General features: G+C 35.6%; 1 protein-coding gene across 1 annotated transcript in view; it reads right to left on the bottom strand.

Moving 5' to 3' along the window:
* The window catches only part of ABCA12 (ATP binding cassette subfamily A member 12), a 178094-nt gene that overhangs the window by 63924 nt on the left and 96681 nt on the right, over nt 1-17489 (bottom strand). Inside the window, exons 12-19 of the mRNA XM_087424852.1 lie at nt 12109-12365; nt 11898-12010; nt 10561-10685; nt 8723-8896; nt 5557-5721; nt 5022-5232; nt 3863-4002; nt 1193-1312 (exon numbers count right to left, since the gene is read on the bottom strand). Of these exons, the coding sequence (XP_087280978.1) occupies nt 1193-1312; nt 3863-4002; nt 5022-5232; nt 5557-5721; nt 8723-8896; nt 10561-10685; nt 11898-12010; nt 12109-12365 (1305 nt within the window). The remainder of the gene's footprint in view (nt 1-1192; nt 1313-3862; nt 4003-5021; nt 5233-5556; nt 5722-8722; nt 8897-10560; nt 10686-11897; nt 12011-12108; nt 12366-17489) is intronic.

Raw genomic sequence — 17489 nt, 5'->3', positions numbered from 1 at the left:
TAATAATATGTGTGGCTATTTTTTCTGCTCACAGAAAAAAAGTTTTAGGAGAAAAGAGCAATCTTGCACTTAGGAAATTACATGTCAATAAAGTCCTATTCAAGTGGTCTTTGTTATCTGAGATTCATTTTTAAAAGCCCACTTAAAATGAACATGCTTAAAATTAGAGTCAAATTTAATAGTAAATTGTGGGGAAGATGTTTCATGAAAATTTTATTTTATATTAATTAAATGTGTTAAATATCTGCTTTAGAAATTTATTTAATATTTATAATGAAATTCAGATTGTAATTGCAACGATGCACTAATTGTTAGTTAAAACAAGGACAAAGTAAAGCATCTTTTGGGTATAATTTTTCTGACAAAGTTGTATGAAACAAAGTCTTCATTCTATGTTTAACTTCTTAGGCATGATTCTAAAGAAGGGCATTTCCTTTTTGCAAAAATATTTTAAGGTTCCATCAGTTTTCCACTGGCCTCTCTCAATTCTTTGATATGCAAGCCATTCTCTCTTGAGTTCCCATGTTGTCATCATTCCTGCCAGTTTCCTCTTCTCCAATTGATAACTGCTCTAACTCTGCTACTTGATCATTAGTTGTCAATATCTCTGTGATGGGAACATTTCCCCACATTTTTTGCATCATCTTCAGAAAACCCTGCATCTTTTGCAAGAATTGCAAATTATGCTTTCAACCACCGTGCATTGTATTTGAGTTGAAGTGTCAAATATTTAACCTAAACTAGAGTGTTGTTATGTTTCAACCAAAGAACTCCCCAAATTTAATGTTCTTCTCCAGAATATTAATATTTTAGGAATTCTGATTCTGTTAAAATAGTAAAATATAATTTAAAGTGGAGAAATAAATAAAACAAGCATATTTTAAGTAGTTTCTACAGCATTTTATTTTTGGAAAACAAGATTTACATCACTAGTTATGTCTTAAGATCAACTTGTAAAATGGATTATCTCTGAATTACAGACAGAGAAGCTGCACTACAAGAGGTGAAGATGATTATGAATGTGAGTGACAGATCTGTTATCCTGTCTCAGACCTGCTCTCTAGAGGAGAGGTAATTTTAATCTATTGAATATGGATTCTAAGTTACTATCTGCCAATTCCCATAATAAAGCTGATTAAAATCTCAAATAATTATAATTCCTACAAAGGTGAATGACAGAACAATCTCCTACCTGGAGCATTGGAATCGTCTGGTTTAACAGGTGGAAAGAGTTCATGAAAAGTGGCGAATCATCCATCCACTCTTGGGATTTTTCTCTTAATTCCGCCAGCTGCCTCAGAGTTACATTAGACTTAAAGACAAAGAAACATAAACAGACCTGGTCCGTTAGTATTTTTCCTATATTTCAAAAAGATATCTTAAGGTTGTTTTGTTGCATAATTTTAAGAAATAGTTCTAAAAAGTTGAGTCAGTAAAAAACATATTGTCAGAAATTTCCGACATGATCAAAAGTTTTTAAATGACAGCTTTTGTTTTTTGTTTGCTTGTTTTTGGTGAGGAAGATTGTCCCTGAGCTAACATCTGTGCCAGTCTTCCTCTATTTAGTATGTGGGATGCTGCCACAGCATGGCTTGATGAGTGGTGTGTAGGTCCGTGCCTGGGATCTGAACATGCGAACCCTGAGCTGCCAAAGAAGAGTGCACGAACTTAACCACTACACCACCAGGCCAGCCCCTAAAAGGCAGCTTTTATAGAATAAAGACCACCTATAAAAATTATGGAAAATTTAGGGTTTGCTTCATGTCCATAGTGAATTTACAGCCAAAATGAAAGCATGTCTTCTGTAATTATCACAAGTTATTCATTTTTACCAATGATATGCTTAACTTTGCTATTACAGAAACATCCTAGTTCAGGGATATAAGAAGAAGGATTCTCTCATATGTTGCAGGTGGAAATGGATGTGTTACTGTCTTTTTTGTAAAGCAATCTGATAACAGTAATTAAAATAAAATACAATATCTTTCAATCCCTCAATCTTGAACATTCATCTTGAAGTAAAAACACCACTGTGTAAATCATACACATAAGCATATTTGGCATCACATCGTTTACGTTAGCAAAAAAACAAAAGCAAACACTGGAAACAAAATGAATGCCCAATAATTGAAGATTGGCTGAGTAAATTCTATGGTATGAAAGGTTTACAATCTTCAAACAAAATTGTGCCATTTGCAACAACATGGATGGACCTTGAAGGTATTATGTTAAGTGAAATAAGCCAGACAGAGAAAGACAAATACCATATGATTTCACTCATGTGTAGAAGATAAACAAATATATGGATAAAGAGAACAGATTAGTGGTTACCAGAGGGGAAGGGGGTGGGGGAGCTGGTAAAGGGGTACATATGTATGGCGTCGGATAATAACTAGACTGTTGGTGGTGAACATGATGCAGTCTACACAGAAACTGATAAATAATAATGTATCATTATATGTGTTTGAAACAACACAATGTTATAAGCCAATGTGACTTCGATAAAATAATTTTTAAAAAAAATTTACTATCTTCAAAAAGAACAAATTAAACTGATACCTACTGAGTTGAAAGAATTTCCACAAGGTATTGTTGTGTGAATAAAGCAATACATAGAAAAGTATTAGAATGCCACATCATTTTAATAGTGCAAACAATGACCAAAAAACTCTGCATATGAATGTGTGTATAGTATGACAAACTCTAAAGGACTCGAAGAATGTGCCCAAATTATAGAAAGACACATCCTTAATGCTAACATTCATTGGTTTACAAGAAAGAAAAACTAGGATCAAGAGAAGAGGAAAAGAGGTGAAAGTCAAGTGGAAAGGAAAGAAGAAAAAAATAAAAGACTGCCCTGGGCCAGCCCCATTGCCAAGTGGTTAAAGTTCCGCACACTCTACTTCGCGGCCCAGGTTCAGATCCTGGGTGTGGACCTGCTCCACTCATCAGCCGTGTTGTGGGGGCATCCCACATACAAACAGAGGAAGATTGGCATAGATATTAGCTCAGGGCGAATCTTCCTCACACACGCACACAAAAAGACTGCACTTAGAAAATAAGCATGTAATGACTCCAGTTATTCAAAATTATGTAAAAGAGTGTAGTCAATCAAGCAAATGAGGCATTAAAACACAAACAATAAAAACAAAGAACATTCTAGAAATCAGTGATGACTTCATGTCCATTTAAGACCTAAAAATAATCTTATATTCACCTAAACTATGGTTTAATGACTAAGTAATGGAAAAGCAGAGATTTTTTTTTCACTTTCACCATATCATTTTAAAGTATTAAGTTTATAATTCAAATCATTAAAGCCAACTTTAAAAGACAAATGCTATTATGGTTAAATTCGGTGGATGATAAGTATTGTTACTATTAGCAATGTTGTCTTTCTCAATATCTATCTTCTATATAAATCTAAGATGTTAAATTGTACAACCAAATATGAAGCCAAGAATCTGTAACTTAGGGATTGTTTTTGTCCAAACTAGTTACATAATGTTCCAATATTATTTTTTCTAGTGCCATTATTTTTACATTCTTGGAAAGTTAGACACCAGTTGGAGAAGAATTTTCTGCTTTTGGAGATAAATTGAAAAATCTGAAGTCCTTCTTCAACTAGCCTCATTCTCAAGTGTCAATATGGTTCATTTCTCTTCAAAGGGCTACCACCCAATCTACACTGTTTACACATATATGGGGCAGAAGTAGAGAATTATTAAGAGTTTCAGAAAGCCAAGAGTAATAGTAGGTGAGATATAAAGAAATCTGTGTCAGCCAGAGTAAATTTGAAAGTTGAGTACTTTAAAAATCGTCTTAATACACAAGATAGAAACTTGAGTTGTAATAGTCAAACCTTTTCCATTATTGCCTTTGTGACGGGAGTATATGGTGCATACAAAATCCTTCCCAGCAACATAGGTTTCAAGAAAGCCCAAATGACAGGTCCAGCAGGCATGTTAATGATGTCTTTATAAAGGGAGAAGCAAAATGGTGCTGGAAAGAAAAAATGTAATAAAACCATTTAGTACATGGAATTAAAATCTATTTCCTCATGGTAAATTGACACAGATCATTGTTATTACACCCAAAAATACATGCTCTGTAAATACTTCCTTTATTAACAGAGGTGAGGCATCTGGTATCAAAGTAAGAAAACATAGTGACAAATTTTTTTAGGTGTAAAAATTTAACCCAATAAGCAAACCCATAATAAGTGACGGCATTTTGCCAAGAGAAGTTAGAATTAGTTTGAAAACCACATTTCAGAATTTCTTTTAACAGATCCACCTCACTAGTATTAAATTTAAAAAATTATACAAAAATCTGCTACTGAGATAGTACCAGATACAGGAGCTGTTCAGTAAATGTTTGTTGAATGAATAAAAAGAGGAATAAATGAATCAACCCAATTGCTATACTAAACATCCATATATTATTTGGAAGAGCTCAGCTTATTGCATTTTGCATCTCAAAGTTTATAGGCCAAATAAACGGCTTTGATGTGTCACTAAATGTTTACAGTTCTGCCGCATTCACAAAGCTCTTCTATATGTGGTACAAATTTCTAATTCTAGAAAGTTAAGAAAAAATATTGAGCTGAACAGACTTAAGGCATATTTATGTGTTATTTACTGGCAAGGAAGGAGTAGTTATTACTGACAGATTCTTAGTGTTGCAGTTAAGAGGCTAGACTTTGCAGCAGACTGCCTGGGTTCAAATCCCAGTTCTGATACTTCCAAGTTGGGCGACCATGGCCAAGTTACTTAGTCTCTTTGTGCCTCATTTCCTCTTACTAAGATGGAGAGAGAGTCATGCGCACCTCATAGGGTTGTTGGAAAGAATGAATGAGTTAATACAAATAACATGCTTGATGTGTGGTAAGTGTTGTATAAGTGTTTTCTATTTTTATTCTTGGGGAAAATTAATACTTCATTTATTATAAAATGCTAAGATAAAAGTAGACAATGTTGTTAAGAGATGACATTCCCATGTTGGTTTTGAAGTATACTCACTGGTATTTGTGGGAATTCCATATTTTGAAGCAATTTGCTCTTTACTTAATTTATAAGTCAAAAAGTCCTTGGTGGTGGTGTCTTTTTGCCTCTGAGAAGACGGCAGCAAGGCAGTTAAATATTCAGTGGTAATTCCTTGGGAACACAATGCTTGGGAGATGGTACTAAATGATCCTTGGGGTGTGTTCATCCGGTTGTTTCTGTACATTGCCTGTGAGATAAAAATCCGTGATTTATTAACATTATATAAGCTATAATGCTACTGAAAACAATATAGAAGAAAACTTGAGAATGCTTAGAGTATCCTTATAGTTTCTATAATTGCTTTAAAACATGTATCCCAAAGGTAAATGCAGAATGCTAAACTTCACCAATTCAAGTGGCAAAAACTTTTGCTAGAGTAGAAGAGTTTTCCTGTAGGTGATTTTTTTCAATGTACTATATTGTAGCTGAAGGTATTATAACTAATCTCAAATAAAAGTTAATATGAGAAAAAGAATTTTCCAACAAGAACATTACTGGGTGACTTTTCTACCTGTGTTAATGGAACACTGCCGGGGAGATGCATTTGTTTCAAGGATCTCATTTTGTCCAGCAGAGGATGTGTGCCGGAAGCCAACTGATTGAGAATCTCTTTCAGCCTTACGAAGAGTTCTATCATCTTTTCTACTGGCTTTTGATCTTCCCTGGGGAAAAACACCTAACAAGAAAGGAATAAAAATAAATGATGTATGTGGAGAAACTGGAACCCTCACACACTGTTGGTGAGAATATTAAAAGGCAGAGACACTTTGGAAAACATTTTGGAAATTTATTCAATAGTTATACATGAATTTACCCTACAATTCAGCAATTCCATTCCTAGGTATTTTCCCAAGAGAAATGAAAATATATGTCCACACAAAGATTTGGATGCAAATGTCCACAGCAGCATTACTCACAGTAGCAAAAAAAGTGGAAACAATCCAAATGAATGGATAAACCAAGTGTATATCCTTAAACTGGAATGCTATTTGGCAATAAAAATAAATGAAATACTGAAGCATGTTACATGTATGGAACTCATAAACATTACACTATGTGAAAAAAGCCAGACACAAAGACTACATACGGTATGATTAAATCTATATAAAAGGTCTAAAGAAGGCAAATTGATAGAGACAGAAAATAGACTAGAGGTTGCCTGGGCTAGAGGTCAGAATGAAAAGTGACTGCAAATGAACACAAGGTTTCTTTTTGGGTTGATGGAAGTGTTCTAAAATTAGATTGTGGTAATAGTTGCACAATTCTATACATTTATTAAAAAAATCATTGAATTGTACACTTAAAATAAGTGAATTTTATGGTATATAAATTATATCTCAATAAAGTTGCCAAAAATAAATGATTTTAAAAGTCAGAAATGCAAATGTCAATTACATAATTCTTCATGTATACTATTGCTCAAAAATCACATAACATGCTCCTTAAAATCAGAAAGGCTCTGTCAAAGAGCTCAGGTGATTTATCAGGCTTAATCATAATCCCATAATGCCTTTCTGCTGTAAAAATATTTTAAAATTTTAAAGTAATTTCATCCTCTCATTCATTCATTTATTCCATGAACATTAATGAGTACCTGCTATGCTCCCAGCACTGAGCGAGGGGACACATATTGGCATCATCCCTCCACTCAAGAAGCTTTGGTTTAATAGGAGGAGCAAATATCAAACAAGTTGATGAACAAAAGGCTGGAGAATATGAGGAGGTAAGGAGACTTTACCAGAGAAATCAAAGGAGGTCTTTCCAAGATGGTGCCCCGAAGGAGCGAAATAATGAACCACAAGAGGAACGAGGAGAGAAAGGTTACAGGGAAAGGAGGAAGGATGTGTGAGGTCCATGAGCAGGGAAAGCTCTTAGCATGCCCAAGGAAGCAAAAGACCACCATTATGACACAAGATTCAGTTGGAGAGAATCATGAAAACACAGCCGCCTCACCAGCACAGCTACTAAGGGCAACCAGATTTTTCTAAATCAGAATCAACATTTTAATTTTTCTGCCAGTTCTGCCAAAATTCTAGGCATTCCTACCTTAATGTGAAATAAATTGACCAACGATAGAAATGTTTCATTACTTTTGTTTGTAATGCCTAAAAGAATTAGGAATGGTCTTCTGATTGTCAAATGCACGTGTTTAATAACTAGACTCGACAAGAATTATTTGGTTTTATATCTGCTCTGCAGAGACATTATAAAATAAAAATTAAAATTTTAGATGTACAAAATTAATAATTTCATTTCCTATGCGTTTTAGGTTATAGTTTATGTGAAATAACCACTAGTTTAGTTAGGGGGTATTTGTGAGTTCCTCTAGGGATGGGGCACTGTTCTCAGCATTTGAATGTTTCAGTGAACAAAGAAGGCTTAATGGAGCTTATATTCTAGTGGGGGTAAACGGAAAATAAATAATAAAAATGAATATTAAATAAAATATATAGTATGCTGGAAGGGCAATAGAAAACACATAGAACAAGGAAAGGAGGTTGGAGCGTGCTGTGGGTGAGGTTGGTTGCATCTGAAACAGGGGTCAGAGGGGGCCTTATTGAGAAAGTCAATGTTGAGTAAAGATGAACAGCCCTAAATCATGTGAAGGTGCCTACTGCAGCGGTGCCACCCAGCAGCCATGGGCCCAGGGAGTCATCAAGTAGGAAATGGGATTTTAGAGATGGAGAGGGGTTGTGCAGATCATGGGGCCCTTGTAGGTTCAGAGATTTACTTGAATAAATGGAGAGCCACTGGAAGGTGTTGAGTGCAGGGGTGATACTAAGTGACTTAAGTTTTAACAGGCTCACTCTGGTTACTTAGGGAGCGGTGGGGTGGAGGCAAAGAGCAGGGAGTGTGGAACAGGGAAGCCAGTTAAGAGGCCATTGCAGAAATATAGTGTGGGATAAGGATGACCCAGAACAGGATTACTTATAACTAGTCCTAAAATATTTTCATACTCTTCCTATAATGTTTCAACAATACAAGCCAGCCATGTTGCTTCTGGTTTTTCATACTTTAAAAACATTTTTTTCAGTGTTTTCAATAACATGTAAATATTTTTGACCGCGTATAGATTTGGGTGAACATAGGTGTTTAATTTTCCTATGTTTATATTTTTCTCTCAGTTTTTTATTAAATAAGTACTTATAAAGCATCTACTTACTGCAAGATGGAATCATTGCTGACTTTACTTGGCCCTAAGAATGACCATTTGTTTTTTTCTACTGGATAAATCATGGTAGCCTCTATCTAAATTAATGAAGGAATCACAAAACAATTTTTTGAAAGCACCAAAAAAAACCTTTGCTTTTACTTTAGAGAAAAAATTTTGCTCCAATCTTTGTTTTATCCTACCAAATGAATGCTTGTTCACTATAAAAAAAAATTATAACATTTGTATTTCACACTTTAGTATAGTATATATTAAATTTAATTCCTGGTCTTGGATACACAAACTGAGAGTTAATAAGGCAATAATACTAATTTCCTCGTCTATAAAATGTACAAATTTGCAACGTATGGTCTCTAAGCTTCCATTTAGCTGTAAAATAAAGCTAGAATTCCAAAAGCTGTATCAATGGATCTCATTTCTTATAGTTTTAGGGAGCATACATGTGTAATCAAATATTTTTATTCTATACTGTGAATATAAAAACATTCCATCAACAGCAACTTGCCTTGTAGGTGAAGTTGTAAACGTCTAGGTAGTGCAGAAGAGTGAGTCCGATGAGGTAAGACTGACGGGCTCTCTCTGGAAGAGGCAGGCTGCAGAATTCCTTCATTGCATCTTCCAATTTGGGATTACTCATATTAGTATCGCAAGAATGCAACCAGAACACACGAGAAATAATCTGCAAGTTGGAGGAAGAAAAATTTTTTAGCTGTGAATCCTTTGAAAACCATCTGTCCATTTTGAGAGATTTTTCTTATTCTCTTAGACTTCATTTTAAACTATGACAAATTAGCCTCAAGAATCAAATAGTTTTTTATTTCAAGCACTAATTATTATCAATAAAACTACAGGGAGCCCATTGTTCACTGGAAAGCTTAAGAAATAATATGGGAAAAAGAGACAGAGAAGAATCTATGATGATTCCCAGATTTTCTTGCGTAACTGATGGTTCTAAGAAAAAGAATTTATTTGGAGAAAGTTTGGGAAAATACTAGTTTAAGACTCATGCTGCCTTTAAAATTTCATTCTTAGTGTATTCCAATTGCATTCATTTTTATAATCATTTGAAGTTATATAATCCTGTACGATAAACTCTGGTGCCCAGAAGTGAAAAGCAAAGAAAAAGAAGCCCAGAATCACATAATAATATGAATCAACCCTCCTGGACAGTGACACTTGTGTGAAAAGTGAGGTGTGATTATGGGAAGTAAGATGTCAAACCTATTGCCACGAAGCTGAAATAAAGAGAAAAGCTTATGAAATTCAAGATTGTTGAAACTTTTCTCTCTTTCCTTTTGAAAGTAATAAGAATGTATGCTCTCCATTTATATGTTTTTATTTACTAAAATGAACCTGTTCTTCAGAAGCCAAAACATGATTGTTGAAATTAGATCTTAGGATCAAAGAAGCAAAAGGTGAGATCAAAGGGAAAAGGTATGTGAATAGTATTTGCTGGAACAAGAGGAAAAAAGGGAAGGCAATGTAGTTTTAATTTTTGTGTGGGGGAACCAATTAACATGACACAAGTACACATAAATATTTTCCAAAGGCAGCCTTAAAGGCTTTTAAAAACCTTATCCAGTATTGGAGAGCAGCTGGCTCTGCTTAGAGAAGACACACGCTGTCACACCTAAGTTTTGAATGGATGAGGCCTTAAGTTCTACAGCTCTTGTGGAAAATTTCTATGACACTTCCAGACAATGGACTTGGAAAAGGGATAAAAGATAAGACATTTCGAGTGGAAAACCCTATTATCAGTGTATGAGGAAATGACATTATTCATTTTCACACCTCAAAATGTTTCCTGCACCCACAAACTTACCCAGAGTTCCCTTGACCATATCCGTTTTATATACCATGTCATGTCTTGGGACTTTTAAAAAGTAAAAATGGGTATTCATGTTTATTTTAGTTTCAACGAATTGTAAATGATCTCTCTGTTTTTCCCCAAATTAGGTTATTGAAATTTGACTTTGATATCATCACAATAGAGTGTGCAAATTTACCTCAGATAATGTGATCATGAGAGTGAATACAGAGAATTATTGCTGGCACCCATTATTTAAGAAAACCATCCTGGGGTAAAGAAAAGGAGAGAACAGAGGAGGTAAGAGGAAGGAGAAGGAACAGTAGAGGGAAAGGAACAGACAGTCATAACATTCTTGCTTCAGGATTTTTCTCCTATCTTCACTTACCAATTAGCCCTCTAATTTTATCATTTGCACGGAAAATTCACCAGATTTGCATGCAACTTCTCAAGATTTTACTGATAAGTGCCCAAAATATACTAAATGCTATTTAGCTTTCAAAACCTGGATGTAAGCACAAATACGCTACACCCACCTCAGCTCTGTTATGAGGAATAGGCATGGCCAGCAAATTGTCGATGCTCCTGTTGGACATTCCTGTTGTTCTCCTCAGCTCTTCTCTCAGGTCTTCAACATTTTTAAACATTTCTATTAACTGACCTTCAAGAAAAAAAAATTCACACGTTGGTTGCAACACAATTCTTTTTAGTTGTACTAACATAGAGGAACCGTCTAGACTAATACATATATTCAACATATATGCCTTGTGTGAGGAACAGATGTCTCCCAGTTTTGGCAAACTTTGCATCTTTAGGATCTATTTCTATCTGATTTAGACTTATTCCTATTATGATATCATTAACCCAAGGTAACAGATTGCTCTGGGTTATAAATTTTCCTGAGATGTCTACAATGCAAGGTTGATTCAAAGAAAATATGGTTTCCTCACAGACTTTGATGACATAATGTGCTAAATATATATCTCTCCATTTGATTTAAAATATCACACAAATTCAAAATGCTTTTTAACCTCAGATAATATAATATTGTCAACTTAGGACAAGGTTTGCTAAATCCACAACATAATGCCACAGAGCATTTTTCCTTAACTTTGCCCAGCATACTACAATTTATAAAGGGTTTTCACAATCCTTCCCTCACTTTTAAATACAACGTGCTTAACTCCAAACTCTTTTAGGACAGTGATTATAATTATTTCCTATCTGGGTCATTTAATGCATAACAAACAATATTTTGACTTTATTTTAGCAGACTGTGATCTCCATTCTGCAAATGCCTTTAGATTTCTTTATGAAGTATTCCTCATGCAAATATACCTTCTTTATTTTTGGACTTAGTGCCCTTCCAATTTTGTGGCTGCCTGTTGTCCAAAATTCTGAATGCCTTTCTTTTCAGTACTGAGGTATTATGCAAAGAAGAAACGTATTGCACGATGCATCATGCTCAGAATACTAATAGGAGGTTCTAAATTGAGATTTCTGTAGACAGTAGCTCATCTTTTTTATTTTTTAAATCAGATTATTCTCGTGGAAGTAAATAAATTTCATCCTAGCTCTTGCGACCAACTCTCTAATGCACTTTAATATATCAGAGAAACAAAAGGTGAATAGTCTAACTCGTTAAATTTTGAAGATCTTTTTGCTGTGAAATCAAATTTCCGTGTTTCATTCTCTTCTAGCTTTCTGTGTGTTTACGTTAGACAAGTAACCATATTTGAAAGGCTCAGGTTTCTGATGTGTAAGGGCAGATCCAGGTTTCATTGGGAACTTCAAAAAAGCCCTTCTTAAACTGCAGCATGAGAATCACATGCATTCTAATAAGACAGCATTTAAAATATAGATGGGGAGACACCTGGTTTTTCAGAAGAGTCTGCACTGTTATTGACATGCAGCATGGCTTCTATGGTTGGCAATAAGCTTGTGATATTTTCCAAGTAATTCATTTGCAATGCCTGTTCTAGAAACCTGGAATGAAACAGAAGAGAAAAAGAAATTGAACTAGGTGTATCAATAATTATTCAAGAAGGGATTTCACCAAGGAAGAAAACAGTGGAAAAACTTACCGATCCACGTTTAAATTAATTTTGCTTGGTTCCCCCGTAAGCAAATCCCTGAGATTTTTAGACAGGATATTGTCATGGTACAGAAAGCTGGTTGCTATTTCGGTGCCGAGCTCTGCTGCTTCAAGGAGTTGCACATGAAACGCACTCTCTTCACACAGGTTCCCAAAGTCGGTATGAGAGAGCTGGCACATTTGCTCTATTGAATCGAAAGTTTCCGATTCACACAGAAGTTTGGTCAAGTTTCGAAGCTGAGACAGCTTTCCAGAAGGGGGAAAGAGTAGGAAACAGATTAGTTACATGATTCTAAATATTTAGTAGTTGATAATGAGCAGCTCAAACAGATTTACTTCAAAAAAACATTTTGCTTGTGTTTGGTTAGTTGGTGTTTGGCAACAGTTTTACCACAAAGCGCTATTTTCTGTCATTTGAGTTTATTTTTCTCTTAAGAATTTTATGAAACTTTTGGGCCTATTAGACATGTCTTTCCCAACTGTACTCATGTCTTATAGATTCAGAGGTTAAAAAGATTAAGGGGTCAGCCCAGTGCCATGAGTGGTTAAGGTAGCATGCTCTGCTTTGGTGGCCCAGGGTTCGCAGGTTCGAATCCCGGGGGCAGACCTATGCACTGCTCATCAAGCCATGTGTGGCAGCATCCCACATACAAAATAGAGGAAGATGGGCACAGATGTTAGCTAAGAGCCAATCTTCCTCACAAAAAAAAAAAAAGATTTAGTTTAGTTTTATCCCATTTAAATCACAAATACTTAAACTAATTTTATATTTTAGTTTATATTTTAAATCATCAGTAAGGGCAGATAGCAAAGCAGGTTTGGTTTGGAATTTCAAAAAGGCTTTCTTCCTCACATTCATTAGGATGGCTACTATTAAAAAACAAACAAACAGAAAATAACAAGTGTTGGAAAGGATGTGGAGCAATTATAGCCCTTGTACACTGTTGGTGGTAATGGAAAATGATGCAACTGCTATGTAAAGTGGTATGATGATTCCTCAAAAAATTAAAAATAGGATTACCATATGATCCAGCAATTCCATTTCTGCCTATATACCCCAAAGTATTGAAAGCTGGGTTTTGAACAGACATCTGTACATGTATTTTCATAGCAGCATTATTCACAATAGCCGAGAGGTGGAAGCAATCCAAGTGTCCATTGGTGGATGAATGGATACACACAATGTGGTATATACATACAGTGGAATATTATTCAGCCTTAAAAAGGAAGGAGATCCTGACCCATGCTACAGTGTGGATGAACCTTGAGGACACTGTGCTAAGTGAAATAAGCCAGTCACAAAAAGAAAAATACTGGACGATCCCACTTATATGAGGCACTAGGGTAGTCAGACTCATAGTGACAGAAAGTAGAATTGTGGTTGCCAGGGACGAGGGGGAGAGAGGAGTGAGGAGTTGTTGTTTAATGGGTATCAGTTTCTGTTTTGCAAGATTAAAAGAGTTCCGGAGATTGGTGGCACAGCAATGCAGATGTATTGAACAAGAATGAACTGCGCAATTAAAAATGGTTAAGATGGTAAATCTTATGTTATATGTATTTTGCCACAATTTGAAATAATTAATTGACCCAAAAAAAGCCTTTTGTAAACTACAGCACGAGAATCACACGTATTTTAATAAGATCGCATTTAAAACATGAATGGGAGTACACCTGGTCTTTCAGAACTGTCTGCACTGCTATTGACATTATCTTCTACCCTCTCACCTATTGAGGGAAATTAGGTGCTTTTGTTCAATGGCAGTACTTAAAACAGCTTAAAATCTCACACCCAGAGGAAAAGGAGAAAAACGGAAATCAACTAATTTCCTATTCTGTCAACTCTATTCCTCTCTGCTTTCACTGTGCTCTGTGGTTCTGAGGATATATCCCCAAGTCATACCTGCTGGGGGAAAAAAATACGCCTCCAGGAAAACCAGTTCTGTTATACTTGGAAGCTACCCTAGAGCTATTCTTTTTAAGAAGTTAAATAACTTGGAGCAACATCTAAAGAAGCAAATATATGTGTCATTCATTGCAGCTTCATTTCCAATCAGAAGTTGCATTTGGACAGAAATGAAACATTTTATGAAACAGGCAAATGTTCAGGAATATTTCTTTCTACATATCAAATGGGAAAGCCAGGATGATGTATCTTTGATGAGAGGTTTATAAGTGAGTACATGTAGGCAGTAGCAATGAAACATTGGTCATTTTAGATAGTGAATATCATTGGTCTACTTTCCACTGTATTTAATATTTTAATTGACTTCTGGCTTTGAACTATCTAAAATGGCTTCTATGTATTAAAATGCTACTTACTAGTTGTACTGCTATGAGAAATTTTCCATTATGTAATAGATCCAATCATTTTACCAGCTGTAACTACATGTTTGCTACTCTATTTTTTCCTTTGATTTTCCCAATTCTATATACAATTAAACTCCTAATGAATGAAGCTGAGCCTTCCTGCCACATCCTCCAATGACTTTTATTCTTTGATTTCTTAAATAAAAGGATAAATACCAGGGACCCAATATATTTGTTTTAATTGAGCTTTTTCAGTTGTAGTAAAATTCAAATGACTTTTACTCAGTAGAGACCAAAATATATTTTTTAATTCCAAGTTTGGCATACATGTATGAGAAACCAGTAAATGTCCATATAGTATAATCTTGGCTTGCGAAGATAAAAGTTATAGAAGTTATGGAATTCTAGCCATGTTACTGAAGTAGAATTGGTTCTCTGAAATAAGAATTTAATTCAGGGTCAATAATGTGGAATGCACTGTGAGGCACACACAACAAGGAGCAACACGATGGTCATTTAATATGTCATTATTTTCTACTTTCTTCTAAAGGCAATACATACATTAAACTTCTAGAAGCTTCATGGATCATTAATAATCAACATAAATTGAGAGAATTATAATTCTCTCTTCAAAAGTACGTGTCAAGTCCAGATTTCACGTTTGTCAGAGCCTCATGTAGAGTCCTTCTCTCCTTTATCACCATCCTGGTCCACATAGTGAGTGAAGGCTCACGCCTAAACTTGAACAATGACCCATAACCAACTCCATGTCCAGCTGCGACTGAATTCCCTGTGCCTGTGATTCCTCAATGCATCTGAATCAGAATTGTAAGAGACATGATGTTGTAGACCTCAAAATATTGTAGGCATAAAAATGATAAAACAGCAACACTCCTGGGCTCTTGGCAGGTAAATGAAGGGAAAAGGGGCCTATTTAAAAATGTAAAGGTGTTACAATAAAAATATTGTGTTATCCATATTTCCGCCCAATGTGGGTAATATCAACTTTATGTGTAGTTCCCCAATCAGAGGTTATCCTTCCCACCAAAGAGACTGGACTGAGAAAGGGATAAAACATACAATGAAGGGAAGAAAAAATACAAAAGCTCAAGAAGAGTAGAATGTTAGGGCTAGAATAGGAAAAAGTCACCAATGAATGACAGGCATTTGACATTTTAAGAGGTGTAAACCTTCTTAGAAATACCATGAATAAGGTTTTAGAATGAGTGGGACCTAACTGGTTGTCACGGTCAAGATACTAATTACCAGGGAGGCCAAAGCAGAGACGTAAAAGCATCTCTTGCAAAACCAGGAGTTTGTCTTCATTCTTTCAATAATATTCACTGAATATTTTCCATGTGTCAGACTTTATGCCAGGTGCTGAGGACACAACAGTAAAGGGACAGACTTAGTGATGCTCCTCGTGGAGCTTGTAGTCTTGGAATGCACGAATTCTGTCAATTGCAAATCTCAGCCATGCTTGTTACAAGTGACAATATTTTGTAGTTTATTTCCACTTCTGTGGTTTCTAGAACTTTTTTCATAATGCAACCCTCAAGAAGAGCAGTATATTCAAAATGTGGATGCTGTTTTAAATTATTTTCACCTCCATTCCCATTCCATTAGCGTAAGTGATTGAGAATGCATTGTTTCCATTTCTCTAGTGTATATTGTGTGCTGCCCGGTTACTTTGCAGGTTGAGAACTACAACAAGTAACTGCCCAGGTAACACGATTACATTGTCAGGGCTCTTCTTTAATACCCTCTTTTGTTCACACATTCATGAGTCAAGTCTTCAGCTCCTACTATGTGCTAGATGTGGGGCTTTAGAGATGCAGAAGCCATAATTTCATCAGAGTTTACTCTCTAGTGAAGGAAATAGACACTACATAAACAACAAATTATAATGCTAAGTAGTAAGTTCCAAAAGCCAGAAATCTCACCGACATCAGACTTCCTTTTCCTTATGCCTCATACCACACTGGCTCTCATTTCGTGTGAACTCAGTCTCTTTTTTTTTTTGTAATTTTTTGTTTACAATGCTCTTGAAACTGTCTCTTCCTTCTGTTCTCTGCCACTGACATAGTGCAGGGTCTCACTTTTTGCTTAAGTTACTGCAAAAATCACCCACTCTGTTTTCCTCCAATTTATTCTCCATAATTCTCCCAGAGAGATCTCTTTCTAAAATGCAAATGTTACCCTCACATTCTCAACTTTCAGGATCAGATTCAAATTCCTTGACATAAAGAGGGCTTTGGGATCTGGGCCAGGTCTCTCTGCAGCCTCCTTTCCTGCCTCTCCCACAGGCATCTTCTGCTCTAGCTGGACACATGGCTCCAGGTAACCTACATCTGGCCTTCAGGTTCACACCTGTTTTCTTACAAATGCAGGTCTCTATGTCTGGAATGCAGAACTATCACCTAATGCTACACAGTCTGCAAGACTCAGAGTAAGCATTATCTCCTCCACGAAGTGTCTTCTCTCCACCTCCATCCCCTGCAACTTGAGTTAGATATCCCGCCTTACACAGAACACTGTCCATCCACATCCACACAACACTTATCTCACTGTGTCATAATTATTGGTCTCCTTTCCTATCTCCTCCTCTGGATTGATTATAAGAACTTTGGGGGTAGAGATTATGTCTTTAAATAAATAGATTAGTTTATGGGAGCACAGATGACGGATGAAACAAATGAATGGATAACTATTACATGTGCACAACGTCACTATCTTGGCTGGAAAACAAGGAGAAAGGCAATATTCTAATATTATAGGAGTGACATTTAAACTTATCCTTGAAGGATGAGTAGGAGTTTTCCAGATGAATGCATAACTTCCTTCTCATTTGCACAAACAAATTAAGATAGTGCTAAATTAAGTACATTAGAAATTTTGATTTGTATATGAGACTAGGACTAAAATGTAGGCACTCTAACTAGCATATTTATTTGTAATACGCATGGACATAATATTTTGGACGCGTGCTTAATTATACCATGTTGACTATACAGCAAGTCATCTTGCTTGCTCTGAATAAACCAGTTTTAATTTTACTTTATC

The sequence above is a fragment of the Ceratotherium simum genome, chromosome 37, assembly GCF_057802395.1.
Source record: "Ceratotherium simum simum isolate JZ-2026a chromosome 37, ASM5780239v1, whole genome shotgun sequence".
NCBI classification, from domain to species: Eukaryota; Metazoa; Chordata; class Mammalia; order Perissodactyla; family Rhinocerotidae; genus Ceratotherium; species Ceratotherium simum.
The sequence above is the reverse complement of the archived record's forward strand: the minus strand, read 5'-3'. Positions and strand labels throughout refer to the sequence as shown.